Here is a 16,674-nt window from a genome sequence, read left to right on the forward strand (position 1 = left end):
TATTTTTAAATTGCCTATTGTAGTTTTAAAATAGGCACCCCATACATGGGTCTCAGCGGCCAATTGGGTGTTGCAAGTCAAGATGAGACAAAACAAAGAATTTACTACAGGAAAAACAAAATAGACCAATAGTTTGAATCCTGCCTGTAGCAGCTGGATTGGCTGACTTATAATGCTTCACATTTTCCAAATGTTTTCTTACCTGTGTTTTAGCAACAGCAATTTTTACAAGCTCTTCATTACTTCTTAGTAGTCCAATCCCCTTTTTAAAGTTTCTAAAGGTAGATTTAAAAATTCTTTGGCCTGTGCAACCTTAATTCAGCCTCCTTGTGTGTATGCATTATGATACAGTCTTTAATTACATGATCATATTATTTTCCCCCAGGAATCCTGTCTCATTTAGTGTACATATGGAAAAACAAGGGGGCAAAATTAAAATTGCACAAGCAACCATAAAGTTGGCATTTCCTAATTTCCAAGTGCTTAACTTTAAAAACTAAACAATATTTTAACTAAGTTTTTTATGTTGAATGTAGATGGTAATACTGCTAAAGCAACTTTAACTTTTAGAATTTCCTTACGCAGAGATGGATCTCACAACATTTATATCACATTAGTTTTCATTTATGATATTGCCTACAAAGAGACACACCATAGGACTCCATAAGAATGGCCATATTGGGTTGGACCAATGATCCGTATAGCCTCAGTATCCTGTCTTCCAAGAGTGGCCAGTGCCAGATGCTTCAGAGGGAGTGAACAGAAAAGGGCAGTTGATCAAGTGATCCATCCCCGTGTCATCCAGTTCCAGCTTCTAGCCATCAGAGATATAGGGATACCCAGAGTATAGGGTTGCATCCCTGACCAACTTGGCTAATAGCCATTAACAGACCAATCCTCTATGAACTTAGCTATTTTTATTTTATTTATTTATTTTTATTTTGAACCAGTAACATTTTTGGCTATCACAACATCCATGTGCGTGGCTATGCAGCCACAAAAACTTTTGGAGCAGTAGTTGGCAATGAAGGGGGGCATGTTCAACAGATCAAAGGTATTATGCCACATGTCACTTTTTCAGAAGCAGTGACTCTAAAAAAGATTTGGGGGTCATGGTGGATAATCATCTGAACAGTGTGGTGCTGTAGCCAAAAGAGCTAATGTGATCCTCGGATGCATAAACGGGAATATTCAGTAGGTGCGGAGAGGTTATTTTTACCTCTGTATTTGTCATTACAACTGCTTCTGGAATACTCTATCCAGCTCTACTGCCCACAATTGAAGAGGGATGCTGATAAATTGGAGAGGTTCAGCGAAGAGTCACAAGAATGATTAAAGGATTAGAAAACATGCCTTATAGTGATAGACTCAAAGAACTCAATCTATTTAATTTAACAATGAGAAGGTTAAAGGATGACTTGATTAGTCTGTATGTATCTACATGGGGAACAAATATTTAATAATGGGCTCTTCAATCTATCAGACACAGCTATAACACAATCCAAGGGCTGGAAGTTGAAGTGAGACAAATTCAGACTGAAAATAATGGTGAGAGTAAATAATCGTTTGAATAATTTATTGAGGGTTGTGGTGGATTCTCCATCATTGACAACTTTTTTTTTTTAATCCAGATTGGATGTTTTCCTAAAACATGTGCCAGAGAACTTCCCCAAAATAATTTCTATGGCCTATGTTAAACCAGGAGTTTAGACGAGATGATCAAAATGATCTGTTCTGACCTCTGAATCCATAAATCATCCCTTCTAACCAGTTCCTCTGTATCTGCCCGAGAGCAGTGGCTGAACAAGTCTCTCTTTATAGGTCTCAACCAGTACCCTAAACTGTCTTTGGAGACAAACAAGCAGCCAATGCAGATCCTGTAGGCGTGATAGCTGATTTATCAACTAGGATGCTGCATTCTGCATCAGTTTCCAATTATAGATAGCTTAATCAAAAATTGCCTGTTAATTTTAGTGCCATTGTCCCATTTTAGCCCCCATGTTCTTGGTGTTGGTAAGTTTTCAGAACTTCGACTTCACACACACATGCCGCTCTCTGAGCTCGTGTGTGTGTATGTGTGTGTGTGTGTATGTATGTAGATATATAAAAAAACTATAATTTGGAAAGGGACAGTTCTAAATCATGGGCTGTTGTCCAGGGAAGACCTAACAAGAACTGTAATCCTATGGACTAGCATCTGAGAAAATAGAAAGGGATCAAGTTAGACAAGCCAATTTCACTCTCCTGGGAAGTCTCATATCTGTTTGTTAATATTTCTAATGATCTTGAAGGATTCTAGGAGTCCTCCAGGAACTAGTAAAGGATTTGGACTAAGAGAACCTTGGGTGAAAGAAGAGTAGCTAAAATCTAAAGAATGAATAAGGGAAATTGGAGATTGTAGGGATTGAAGATAGGAACAGCGGGAAAGGATAAGGTTACTTGTGTATCTTAACTATGAATTTCTATACTTTTAAACAAATTTTGGGTTTCTTTTAAATGCAATCTTAACTCTGAATTCCCTTGTTTTCTAAGGCTTGCTAATTTGATAACTATAACATTCTTGTGAAGTTTTTAAAGTTACTGATATGTACTCTCAACCTTGAATCCAGTTTAATAAAGATGAGGGGTATTTTTGAATATCAATAAGCCAGGCTCCCACAACATAAATATTGTATATAGCATTACAAGAATATTTTTGTCACTTTGATTTTTTTTAAATTCAATAACTAGAGCAAAATTAAGACCAGACAAATTTCCATGTAATAGATGTTCTATTTAAACTAGTATGCATAAAACTGAAATGGACTTATCAGAAGATGTGATATCGAAATTAGAACAAGAATAATTCAGATAGGTTTCAGGTAAGTAAACTTACAGCACAAAATGGAAAGAGCAAAAATATGCCTCAGGATCTTTAGACTGCAGACATTTGAAAGTCTAATGTAACTAATACCACTTTCTTACTAACATTGTATTTGACAAGGAATTCATTAACTTTATGTACCTATATCTAAATGTAGACTTAATACTCCTTGGGCTTTTGCAGTTTATATCATTACTTTTTATAATGGACATCACCAGTGGTTGAGAGAAATCTAATTCCAAATCCATGATAGTAAAATTCATATTTAAAATGTTTGCGGTTCCTTTCTTATCACCATTAACCTTGCCAACTGTATGAGCTATACTACTGTTTCAAAGGTACAAAGATTATCTTTAACAGCTCCCCAATTATCTTTTTTTTTTGGGTATGAATCTGGTGATGTGTATGCAGTTCCATTTTGGGATGGTGAGGAGTAAGATCCCTTAAATTGTAAACTGGGAATAAGGATACTTGTCCTCTGTAAAGTGCTTTGAGATCTATGCATGAAAGTGCTAGGTGATATTGAAGTTGGGGTATAGATGTTTTTTAAGTTTAACTTTGAAATTTATTGGCAGCATTTCTGTGTCTTTCTCTTTCCATCCATCCTGTTCTTTGGTTCTCTACACTCATTCTCTATCTGGACCTCCCCATCCTCCTTGTTTTGGTTGGCATCTCCCTTTTCTTGACCCACTGTTTCAACATTTAATAATTCTTAGCAGTCATTACACTTTTCAATTTATTAATCTGTCTTCATAATATGTAGGTAAGAATTAGTATCCCTATTTTAAAGATAAAGTGAGGTAAAGAGATCAAAATCTAATTTTCTTAAATCTTTCACATGTACAAGTGGCCACTTAGGTCAATCAATTGGATCCAGGGGAAGTTGGGCACCCCTGGGGCTTCTCAAAGCTGGTGTTTGATTTTTGCCCAAGTTCCCTAAGCATTCTGGGCTCCAAGGAGATGAATGTAGGGCATGGTTTTAGTGGCAAGGGCTCAATCAGTATTTTCAAAAGCGTTTATGGTGCTCTAGACTTAGTTGTCTCCTCTACAACTAAGCCGGGATATGCAGGTTAAGGTGGTCAAGCAACCCCTCTTTGGTGCCCTGAAACATATGCACTCTCTGAACACAATTTACACCCACCCACCCCAAATTATGGGTGAGCAGGATAGACAGCGTGAATTAATTTTTTTAAGCTTTGTTAGGATCTGGATAGGGAAAGCAAGGGGAGAGTTTGGACCAGAACAGGCTATTGAAGATGAGGTTGGGTTGGCACAGATAGGTGCTCCTATAGCATGCAGGTGGAGAGCTCCCTGAGCACATTTCCCCTTATGCCCAGTTCCAAGAACTGATTATCAAAATACAACCACCTGGCATGTTCTGTTTTTAAAATTCCCCTTATTCTCTGGGTTTCTAAAACCGGTTGGCCACATCCTCTGCAAAGTACCTACTGGAGGCCCTTTAGTGGGGAAGGAGAGCTACATGTGGGGTGAGGGCAGACATGTTGGAGGACAGGTATGTGATGTGCATTTGTCTCCACTGTAATCAGTGTAGAATCCACTCAGAAATCCGTGTCATGATTAGTATTTAGGGAGCCTTCTGGCTCATATACCTCTCCAAGTTACTTTCTCCAAAATGTCTTTTCTAAGGTATTCCACAACCCATCAGAGCATCCCTTTGTTACCAAGTATTTGAAATTGCTGCTGGTATTAGTGTAATGAGGAAAGCACTACTGTGCTGGCTTCACTGCATTGATTTAATTCTCCAAATGTCCTTCCATTGCTAAACAAAAAAAGTGGGCTTTAGTATTGTAAGAGTCCTGAATTCATTTTAGTCCCTGAAGGATTTTTGACTAATTTTCTAACTATTTCATGTAAATAGTATAGACCAGTGGTTCCCAAACTTTAACAACCTGTGAACCCCTTTCACTAAAACGTCAAGTCTTGCAAACCCCCTCCTAAAAATGAATATTTCCTGGGATTTTCTCCTTTACCTGAATATAAATTATAAAAGCAGTGATCTTGGAAATATAAAATTTGTTTTTATGACATGCTTATTACACACTATTTATTCGTAATTATAAATAATTACATTATTTTTATTACATTATGAAAATGGCAACAACCCTTCCAAGATCTCACTTCCGTAGCTTGTATCACTTTGAATAAGCCTGTTATGAGACAAGGCTCCTATGTTTCATCAAGGAGTATCAGATTTGAAACAGCATGAAGGTATTTAAGAAGCCAACTCAGAGTTCCTCCTACATATGCATTCAGGTCTTCAGTAGTCCAGGCAAACAACGCACATTACAACAAAGCTTAAACTTGTTCTTCATAATTTTAAAAACAATACTAGCTGCCTATTTAATTTTAAAAACAGCAAAAAATATCCACCTCCCTTTCCATTTCTTATAAGGAGTCTTGAAGTTTAAATCTCCTCAGTATGATAGATATGCTTGCTTTGATCTGCTTAGCTCTTGGAAGTCCAGGGGCTCCAGGCTGCTGGCCCCGTGCTGTCTGGGGTCCTTAGGGACAGCTCTGTCTGCCATTAGGGAATTTTTTCCCCAAGAACCCCCTGTAACATTTTGTGAACCCCTGGGGTTCATGAACCCCAGTTTGGGAACCACTGCTATAGACTTTTTTTCACTCACAAAAATCATAATTGAAACCTTATTTTAAATAAGTCCACAGTGTGACAGTTCTTTATTAATTTACAAGTGACCCATGGATGATTACCCTGCATTCTAAATTGTAACCTGCTAAGTCTAAGATCCCTTTGGTCTATAGAACAAGCAACAATAGAAAGAAGAACAGGAGGACTTGTGGCACCTTAGAGACTAACAAATTTATTAGAGCATAAGCTTTCGTGGACTACAGCCCACTTCTTCGGATCCGAAGAAGTGGGCTGTAGTCCACGAAAGCTTATGCTCTAATAAATTTGTTAGTCTCTAAGGTGCCACAAGTCCTCCTGTTCTTCTTTCTGCGGATACAGACTAACACGGCTGTTACTCTGAAACTCAACAATAGAAAGTAATGTTTGCATCCACTGCCCTGGCATTCATTGTTGCTGCTTTTGGTGAATCAATAAATCATTAATTGGTTACTAAGATTTGTCTGTTTTCAGTTCCAGTTATAATCATCCCTTCTACCACTTTGTTTTTAAGACCAATTCACTTACAAAAAAATTTAAAATATAATTAAAGTTACTGCTTCACTTTCATGACTTCTTGAACTCTTCCAAACTCAGAACCACAAACTCATAGAGAACCAAGAAGTGCTAATAAAGGACTTCTTACATACCACCAAAAAAAAAAGTGTTGGGGGAAAAAAAATACAACTTTACAAAAAAACCCAGAAAAGTCACTGTTGAAATACTGCTTCACAGAAACTTAGAGAGATCTAAGGAGTGCTATCTACAACTTGTTCAAATTATTCCTTCTACCACTTTAAGACAACTAATCCAGATTTAAATAATTTACTGTTCCAAATTTCTGCATTTATTCTTACTGGTGCAGAAAGATAACTGATAATACTTCCTATACATGGTATATTAACCCTTTCTGTGGCTGCAGAATATTTTACAACTTAAGTTTACATCATTGCATTATTACAATCAGGCCCCTTGTCTCTTTAATTTAGGCAAGAACAGATTAAATCAATAATCTTTGTTTTTAAAACTAAGAGCTGTTAAATGCAGAACTGAGCTTGCATGTCATAAGGAAATCTTTTTTTTTTTTTCCTGGATATCATCTAATAACTGTCTTATACTAATTCATTGTTCAATCTGGTGATTCATTTACCTGTATTGATTGCAGTAATGGTCTTGATTAAACAACTCTAACTGGATTTGTATGATACAAACAACTTAAAAAAAATAGAATTTTTTGGAACCTTATGATCCTTCTTTTGAGAACTTTAAATCCAAGTTCTATCTATTTGGCATGGATATTTAAGATTTTTTTTAACATTCATAAAGGTAAGGATTTGCTCTGCTCTTGTGCTCTAAAATTTGCTCTCCCTGCAGTGTAGTGTGTTAGTTGATTGCCACTCTTCACTACAAAATTAGTTGTATTTCAATGGTTCTGTAGTTGTAAAGCATTTTGGAATTATTGGGGAGGAAAGGTGCAAAATACATTATTAAACACTAATCCTAGGTGACATTGATGCTGCATTTTAGATTAAGAATTTTGAAGAATAATTATTTCAGTTAAGCCAATACTCTGGCAGAATAGACTAATGAAACAGTTATATGACTCAATATCTTGTCATAACTTTGGTTTCAGAGATGAGTAAAAATGGCCTTGATGCTAGTGCACTGATGTTTTGGTCACCCTATGTTTATTCTGCCAAGATACAGGTCCTGTATCTTGGTACAGGTACTTGTTGTATCAGCACTCAAAATAACGAATTCTGGTTCACATCATTCCCAATGGAAAGCTGAACACAAAATTTTTTGTATTTTTCCAGTAGGGAATGTTCTAATATACCACTCTGCTCTTCCTTTTGATGGTTGGAAATAAGTGTTTCTCAGTACACCATAAGCCTTCAAAAAGCTTGAGTCAGACACAAAAATCATAAGACTGGTTTAAAAATTCAGAGATTAAAATAGAGAGGCAAGGGGGGGTGAGGTAATATCTTTTATTGGACCAACTTCTGTTGGTGAGAGAGAAGCTTTAGAGTTAGTTACATGTAACTCTTCTTTAGGTTTGGGAAAGATATGAAATTAAAATAATCAAACGGCAAATAAAAATGTATTTGCCTTTTGTTTATTAAGCTTGCAGGGGAGCTTGTACCAGCTCTGATCCATCCCTATCCCTTGTATGTTTACGGCCTCTCTTCTGCTCTCCACCTTCCCTTCTCCCATCCACCAGACCAGCAGCCACCTTTGCTGAGTGTAGCTGGGCTTCAAGCTCACTAAAAATAATGGGAGCTGACCACCTTCATGGGTAGGGGTGGTCAGACTTCCTCAAACAAAGAAATATGATGGCAATTTAGCTTGCAGGAACGTTTGCTTGTCTCCTTAGGAAATGCCGATGGCAAATTTTGTAAATTTAATGATGGTAACAGTGAGTTTTAAGGACCTCTAAAGAAACCCACCAGGAGCAGTGCTCATAATAAGCTCTGGGTTACATGTGTGGTGGTCTGGCACTCCTGCCCTTGCTTTTTGTTAGCTGGGTCATAACCAATGATCAAGCCCTGGGCTCGTGCCACTACACTGTCCAACCCAGCAGCAGTGCCCCCACCCACCCCTGTGCCAATGGCAAAGCCCTGGACTGGTGACACCATAGAGCCCAGCCCAGCTGATGCAGCCCCAGTGGCAGTGACACAGCCCCGAACCAGTGGGGCTGTGCAGCATCAGGTCCGGCAAAGGCTAGCCTGGGTGTGCATGGTGGTAGCACGGAGCAGGTGAGTGACACACCCTGGATTTTAACCCAGTGACTGGGCGGGGTGGGAGAGGGGAGTGGCAGAGGGTGCAGTTAGGACCCACTTCCTCCAGGGGCTGCCCCGGACACGGGGATGTAAAGGGATCGGCTCCCTGTAGCACCAGGCTGCTTGCGCACGGGTAAGGGAGCGTGGCTGCAGGCTGCCTGCCCGCCCCGGCGGCCGAGAGGGGCGGGCCCTATTCCCAGTAGCCCTTTCCCCGCCGCTCCTCCCTTAGCGAGGGCGACGCAACACCCGCCCCGCCTTCCCGCCAACTCCGGGCAGGGCGAGAAAGGGCAGGCCGCGCCTGCGCACAAAGGTGCCGGAGAAGGGGGTGGCCGGTGCAGGACGGGAAAAGACAAGAGGTGGCCGCCGCGGGGCGGGGGCGGCGTGACGTCAAGGCGCGCCGTAGCTCGGGCGGCGTGACGCAGGCACGTAAAGGGAGAGCTGTAAGTTCCCTTCCCCCCGCCGTTGGCGTTACGGGTCCTGCTTGGGGGGTGGGACGTGGCGGCTTCTCCCTGTTCCGGGCAGCCTCTAGCTACAGGCCTCGCGCTTCCCGCCTTCCTCCCCCGCATGGGGCGGCTCCTGGGCGTGCGCGCTCGGACAACGCCCCGCCGCTCCTGTCCCGGGGGGCGGTGCTAGGGGAAGCGGCGCCCGTGAGCGGGGGCAGAGCTCCCGGGCGCATGATGGGGATGGCGCCCTGTCGTGACCCGTTACTGAGCACCAGCCCCTCCCCACACACCCCGCCCCGAGAAGGGCCCTGCCCCGCCTCCCCACGGGGCCAGTCGCCTCCCTGGATTGCGCGGTTATTTAATTCCTGACGCGTGGCTGTAGCTTGCGGAGGTAGAGTCCGCGCGGCCGCTGCCGGGGCTGAGCGGTCTCCGGCAGATCCTGCGCCCGCCCAGCCGCTCTGCCTCGCGGCGGGACAGCAGAGGGCCCCGCCTGGGTCACGTGCTGCCCTTGCTGTTGCCGCTCGTTTTGGTCGTGGCGGTACCTTCCCGATTGCCCTCCCAGGGTTGGGTGCCGCCTCAGGCCTAGCTTCGGCCCAGTGTGGCGGTGCCAAGGAATGGGACTTTCAAGTCTCAGAAAGCAATTTTCAATTTTTTTCTCCTCTAACGGGTAGGGTGGTTGCGCTGTGGGTGGATAAACAGGGGTCTCCCATGGAGACAGCAGCGTGACTTTAGAAGTGTTCCAGGCGATGCATGTGTTGCATATGGTCATTGTGACACTCCCTGGCAGTGACATTGAAATGCATCACATCTACAGCATGTTTGAGTTCTAGGGTATGTCTACACTTGTAACGTGACAGCGGCAGAGCTGTAGTGTAGATACTTGTGTAATAGAAGGGGTTTTTCTGGTCACTGTAGTAAATCCATCTCTCCACGAGGCGATAGGTCTGCAGAAGAATTTGTCAATAGTGCAGACTGTACTGGGGCTTCCGTCTGCTTAACACATCTCCCAGGGGATGTGACTTTTTCACGTCCTGAACAATATAGCTAGCTCTGCCAAAGTTTGAATAGGTGTAGAATAGGCCTTCATAGATTTGAGTTTCTAATGCTAAGAGTTGCTGAATTCTTGCTGTGCACACCAAAGTGCTGATGCCAGCCATAATACAGCTAGACAAAAACCTTGGTATAAGTTAGATTTTGAGTTGTGTTTAATATGCAAATATAAAAGAAACACGCTGTGCTCCAATATACTTATAGTGCCATCACATGCAACTTTATACTCAAGATATGCAAAAAAAAAGGGTCCACTATGTTAGCATTCAGTATTTAAAAGTTATAGTAATTGGGATTTGTACCGTGGCTTTCATTTGTGGATCTTAAAGTGCTTTACAAATGGTACTGAATTAAGTCTTATGTGAGAAGCAAGGATGCATTATATTTGGTGAAACTGAGGCACAGAGAGGGAATGTGCCCTGCATGAGGTTTCAGAGCTAGTCTGTGGCAAGACCCAGCTCTGTGCACTATCTACTAGACCAGTGGTCCCCAAACTAGGGTGTACTCCCTAGATGGGTGCGGAGGAACATTCAGGGTGTGTGTGGCAGGGCCCGGGTCAGCCCCCACAGGAGATGGGACGGGAGTGCCACACGGCTGTGCTCCGCCTCAGCTCTGCCGTGGCACTGGCTCCCAACTGTGGCCCCGCTCTCACCCCCAGCTGCGGCCCCAGCCTCAGCCCCCTTACTCCTGTCCACATGCCTCCCCCTTCCCCCAGTTGTAGTCCTGGTTCCTAGAGGTGAGGGGCCACGGGCAGGGGTTCGGGGTGCCACCAGGAAAAGTTTGGGGACCACAGTACTAGACACTGACAGTTCTCCCATAAAGTATAAATATTATTTGTAAGCCACCAGATGGATGTGAGGCTTTTACAGTTTTATAAGATTTCCTCTAAAGCCTCAGGGTTTTCAGTGGTGCCATGCTATTAGAAGGGACATAGCATTCATGTATGTTGCAAAGCTCGAGACCCACCAGTTTTTGAATTCACATAAAGGAGGTTACAGTATATAGTCTTTACCTCACTAAAAAATAAATGGGAGGGAATTCCAAGTATAATAGTTGCCATGGAGGAAGGCCTGAAGATGAAAAGGGAAGAATAAAAAAGGGGTGTTGAAGAGGCAGTTTTGGAGAGATTGTAGTAGTGTATTCAGTGGGAGGGAAGTTGGAATTAAACACGTTTGAAAAGCAAACAATTTGGCTTTATTGTCTGAATGTTTTGCTTTGGTGGAAAAACTACACCAGTACCAGGCCTGAAGAAAAACTGTATACAACATCTTTTCTTGGAAGACTTTTATCCCTTATGTCAGTCATTTTGCTTTCCCCCCAGCTACTATCTTGCTCTCATTGTTAATGTTAACTGAATGTTTTCCATATGATACATCGATTTACATTAACCACCTAGCCTTTAAATACTATGGCACTATGGAGTTATACAATAATTGTGTGCAATGTCATAGGTTTTAAATTGGACCATTCAGTAGATAGAGTAGCTTGTCTCAGTATTTCCTTTTCAAACTCAAACACAGCTATACCTCATTGAGTGCTAGTCCTGTGTGAAGTTGAGAATTCAGCCCTTTATTTGTATTCAGAATGAAATTTTACATTTCTTCTCAAAGCAGAAGTGTATTTTTTTCCTACTGTGGTAACTTATTTTCTTCTGACTTAAAAAACAAAACAAAACCCAAAAGCCTTTTGGCCAACATCAAACATGGACATTTTTGGCCAGGAAAGAATGTTTCTGAAAGTTATGACTGAGAGGAAACGAGTTATGATGACAGTTATACAACTGTTATCATTAAGTTTGCAAGATAATATGTATGCTGATGTACTAAAATGTGCATTTGTAATATCTTTACATAGCGTTATAGTTTAATTATTAAGACTTTTCTTGGGTGGGGATGATTTATGAGGTTAGAAAAAAATAGTATTGCTATATGGCTGCAATTCAGATGTTAACTCTTCTCAGTGCTTGTCAGAATAATGGAATTTGAGGTACTTGATATATTATATAATGTAAAAATATTTTTTTCCAAACCTGTATGAAGAAAAATGTTGGTTTCTTGAGCAGTCTTTATATTTATTGTAGTTTTGTTAAGGACATGGACACTGGCCAATTAAGCAAATACAGCATACTTCTGACTTTATTTTTATGTAGAGTTCTAGAAATATAATTAATGTGACTTTTTTTTTTTAACATACAGGAATTATGATTATGCTACATTAAACTCGAACGTTGTTTATATGCAACCTGAGCTGTTTCACGGATTTTTGTGTGTCGTTAAAGAGGTAATGTGTCATTTATGGAACTATTTTAATGTTTTAAATATGTAGGTCAACACTCTTAGTTTTGTGTGTTCTTCACTGGCAGGTGTGTGTAATGTCAGATCATGTGTATGTGTGATTATCTTGCGAGAATGCCATGTTAATTTGAAAATTTTTTAGCTGGAAACATTATTGAAGCTATAGTATTAGAAATTATGTATTGTTTTAAAATGAATAATAAAACTTGTGATGCTTTAGATTTTATTAACTTTTTAGCAATATTAATTCAAAGTACTTATTACTGTGATTTCTAGTCTAAAACTACTTTTAATGTACTTTAAACCTTCTAGCAAAATTAATTATATCTGTTTGTACCATTCAGGAAAACAAATTGTAATGGGATTCTACTTTAGCAGTATTTACTACTTTCTAAAATACATGTCACAGTACCTTTGTACAATGCCCAGGAATTATTTTGTGCCTTTGTGAATAAACAGTAGACCAGAATACTTCAATATTCTATATTTTACTAAAGGTAATTGCTGGGATGCTTTTTGACATGGATGGAATGTTTTATTGGCTGTAACGCAGCAGGATGAATAAAGGTAAGTACCTCAAAGTGAGAAAATCAATATCGTTACTAAACATTTTAACTTGCTAATTCTTAGGCCTGGTCTACGCTTAAAATCTAGGACAGTGTAGCTGCCGCGTTCAGGGGTATGAAAAATCCACACTTCTGAGCACTGTAGCTATGCTCACCTAACTGCTGGTGTAGATGTGGCTATGTCAACAGAACAATGCTTCCACTGACTGAGCTTCTGTTGCTCAGGGAGTTTTTGTTCCTACAATGATGGACAAACCCCTTCTGTCACTGTAGGTCGTATCTACACTACAGGATTATATCAGCAGAGGTGTGGCATGGTAGCAATGCCATTATTGTCCCCATAGCATACACATGTCCTTCCTGTGAAAGACTGCAGGATTCATAGACTTTTTAAAAAGTAAAAAAAAAAAAGGAAGAGAGAGAGACTTGGAAAACATATCACGGAGTTTCCTTGAATCATAGAATATTAGGGGTGGAAGAGACCTCAGCAAGTCATCTAGTCCAATCCCCTGCTCAAAGCAGTACCAACACCAACTAAATCATCCCAGCTATGGCTTTGTCGAGCCAGGCCTTAAAAACCTCTAAGGATGGAGATTCCACCACCTCCCTAGGTAACCCATTCCAGTTCTTCATCACCGTCTTAGTGAAATAGTGTTTCCTAATATCCATCCTAGACCTCCCCCACTGCAACTTGAGACCATTGCTTCTTGTTCTGTCATCAGCCACCACTGAGAACAGCCGAGCTCCATCCTCTTTGGAACCCCCCTTCATGTAGTTGAAGGCTGCTATCAAATCCTCCCTCACTCTTTTCTTCTGCAGACTAAATAACCCCAGTTCCCTCAGCCTCTCCCCGTAAGTCATGTGCTCCTCATAAGTCATGTCTTTGAAAGATTCACTGTGCATATATTTGATCCATTAATTTTTTTATTCAGGTGGGTTTTTTTTTTGGTGTCTAGCTTTTTAGTGTTCTTGGCTATAGTAGGTAATATTAAGAAAAACTTTCCTCCAGTCCACACTGTGAGGTCCTTGTATTCAGGAGTGAGGGTAGCCCCTATTCTCCCAAAGTCCCCACCAGACCCTGCTTCAAGTTTCTTATAATGTCCTCCTTCAGTTCGTATCGTATGAGGGGTTCTCTAAGCAAAACAAACAAAAGAAAGGCACTTTTCTCTTTCCCTTATGAGAGAGGGTAATTCAAGTGACAGAAAAGAAAGGTGAAGGTGGTCTGTCTCTTAGCCAGTCTTTCAGGAGATGTTTCAGTGGGTCTGTTGCCTTTAATTAAGGGCTACCTCCAGCCTCTACTCTTAGGACATTCTTCTTTGCAACTGGTCCATGCAGCTCCAGGGGCAGTGAAGCTAGAGACTGTCTCCTTCTTGGCTGATCTCCATCTGAGGTCAGCAGTCTCTGGAGTATAGCAGTCCTCTCCCTGTGACAGGTTTTCCCTTTTTAAACTCCCTGCCCTCTGCATTCAGGCAAAGCAGGCCTTACAGGTGTGCCTGGTTGGTGTTGGATGAGCCCAGAAGAGTTGGTTAGTCCTCTTGCCACCAGAGTAAGGTGGTGCCCCTTCACAAGAAGTCCATTCAAAAATGTTTATGGTTCAGCAGCAGTGAAAAGATTAGCACTGGTGTTTATTCTTGCCTGCACTCATGTTGGGCTTGTGCTGTTGCATGCCGGAACTAAATGCTGCATTATTGATTTTTTTTTTTAAATGCTGAATAAGGGACCACTGAGTGTGTTGTTTTGTTTTTTGTTACTTTATTCTTATTCTTATTAACATTTTAGTGAGACGTAATTAAAATATTCCCCTATAATGGAGACCCAAACACAAATGTATTGGGTTAATACATGAGAACCACAGCAAGAAACGTATTAGTATACTTTCATTACCTAGGCTGAGCGAAATGAAAACCTTTCCCAACAGAATAAAAGATACAAATCACACTTAAAAATAATTTTTATTTTGTAATGGTTTCTTTAAAATTTTGAAATTAAATACAAATGTCATTATTTCATGTTTTCCTCTCTGCCTTCCTTCTCTGTGTGGTCAGTATTATATGAGGTCTTTAGTGCTAATTTAATATATTGTGTTGGAGAATTCTACCTGGTTCTTTGCAGCTCTGCTATTGTAGTCTGGTCAAGTCTTTCTGAAAAGCAAGATAGTTTAGCCTCGGCTATTTTGTTTGCTCTCATACATTCTAAGGCTAGAATGGACCATTGTGATAATCTAGTCTGATGTCCTAGCACAGGCCATAGAAATTCTCCAGAACAATTCCTAGATCAATATCTTTTTTAGAAAAATATCCAATCTCGACTTAAAAATTGTCGGTCACGGAAAATCCACCGTGATCCCTGGTAAATCATTCCAGTGGTTAATTAATGTCACCATTAAAAATGTATGCTTTATTTCTAGTCTGGATTTGTCTAGATTCAGCTTCCAGCCATGGGATTGTGTTATACCTTTCTTTGTTAGATTGAAGTGCCCATTATTAAATATTTGTTCCCCAGGTGTAGTACTTACAGACTAATCAAGTCACTCCTGAACTTCTGTTTGTTTTCTAATCCTTTAAATCATTCTCGTGGCTCTTCTCTGAACTCTTTCCAATTTATCAACATCCTTCTTGAATTGTGGATACCAGAACTGGACACAGTATTCCAGCAGTGGTTGTACCAGATAACAGAGGTAAAACAACTACACCTACTCAAGATTCCCTGTTTATGCATCCCATGATCGTATTCGCTCTTTCGACTACAGTGTCACACTTGGACCTCATGTTCAGCTGATTATCCACCAATATCCCCAAATTGTTTTTAGAGTCAGGGCTTCCCAGGCTAGAGTCCACCACCCTGCAAGTGTGGCCTACAATCTTTGTTCCCAGATGTACACCTTTACATTTAACCATATTGTAAATATATCCCATGATGTCAGCTATAAGTGCATCTGTGATTTATGTTAATGCAATTGTGACATGCCCCAGGGTACAATCTGGACTATTGGACCGTTGTGCCCCCTTAACTCTCCAGTCTGGTATGTACTGTGCCCTGCTTTGCTGTATGCGCTGCCACTCTGCCCACTCACCCCAACCATTCAGGTCACACCCAGACAACTACCATAATGCTATGCCCAGCCACTCTTGAATTACATATAGGGTGACACCTGCGTATCATTAGTCTCAGCCTTGCACCCCAGAAATGTACAGTCTTTTATTGTTCAGTTACTTGCTAAGCAATACAAGCTCATAAGTCCATCATTTTATCAAAGAAAATTAATATGCACCAGCCTTTGTTAACCTGAGAAGAGATACCACAAGCCCTTCAGCCAAAAACACACAGGTTTAGATAAAACATCAAAATAAGTTTATTAACGAAAGAGAGAGAGATTTTAAGTGATTATAAATGGTATAAGCATAAAAGGTCAGAATTGGTTGCAAAAAGAAATAAAAGATAAAAACCACAGTCTAATTCCTAAACTTTACCAAGCAAAGTCAAATCTGAAACAGTAAGGTTTCTCTTACCCAAAAGCCTACAGCCGTCTGTGCTAACTGGAAAAGTTTTTTTCCAGTTAGGACCACTCCCCCAGTTCAGTGGTGTTTCTGTCTTTCAAATGATCATGTTGCCTTCAGTATAGGTGGGAGAGGAGAGGTGGTCTGATAATGTCACTGTCTCTTATTTTATACTCCAGCTGTTGGAATTATCCTTATTGTGTCATGAGGTTAGGCAACCCCTATTGCCTAGGTGCTCAGCACTCAGTCTTTCGTATGAATTGCAAATTCTTGCTTGCACTTTCTGTATACATGAGACTTGACATATAAGGCTTGTGTTTACAGTTCCTTTGTTATTTCTAAGGACCTGGTCTGTGGCCTTTTCCCAGACTCTCAACTTGTTTCAGTAACAAACACATATTAAAATCTCATAACTTCATATACAGCAATGATGCATACATTTCAACAGAATAGTAATGTTCAACGGATGATGACTTTTCCAATATCTCGCAAGGCATACTTCGTATAAAATATATCATAACTATATATAACTAG

General features: G+C 40.7%; 1 protein-coding gene across 18 annotated transcripts in view; it reads left to right on the forward strand.

The window, feature by feature from the left end:
• ZNF438 (zinc finger protein 438) overlaps positions 1-16,674 on the forward strand; it is a 169,588-nt gene that overhangs the window by 45,301 nt on the left and 107,613 nt on the right. For 6 of the 18 annotated variants that reach the window (XM_065586808.1, XM_065586816.1, XM_065586806.1 and 3 more), the window contains exons 1-3: positions 8,746-9,564; positions 11,979-12,063; positions 12,575-12,644. Coding sequence is in view for 2 of the 18 variants with exons in the window: in XM_065586813.1 (XP_065442885.1) it covers positions 12,635-12,644 (10 nt within the window). In the remaining 16 variants the exon portion in view is untranslated. The other 12 variants (XM_065586817.1, XM_042858469.2, XM_065586814.1 and 9 more) reach the window with 9 other exon arrangements.

The sequence above is a fragment of the Chrysemys picta genome, chromosome 2 (assembly GCF_011386835.1).
Source record: "Chrysemys picta bellii isolate R12L10 chromosome 2, ASM1138683v2, whole genome shotgun sequence".
NCBI lineage: Eukaryota > Metazoa > Chordata > Testudines > Emydidae > Chrysemys > Chrysemys picta.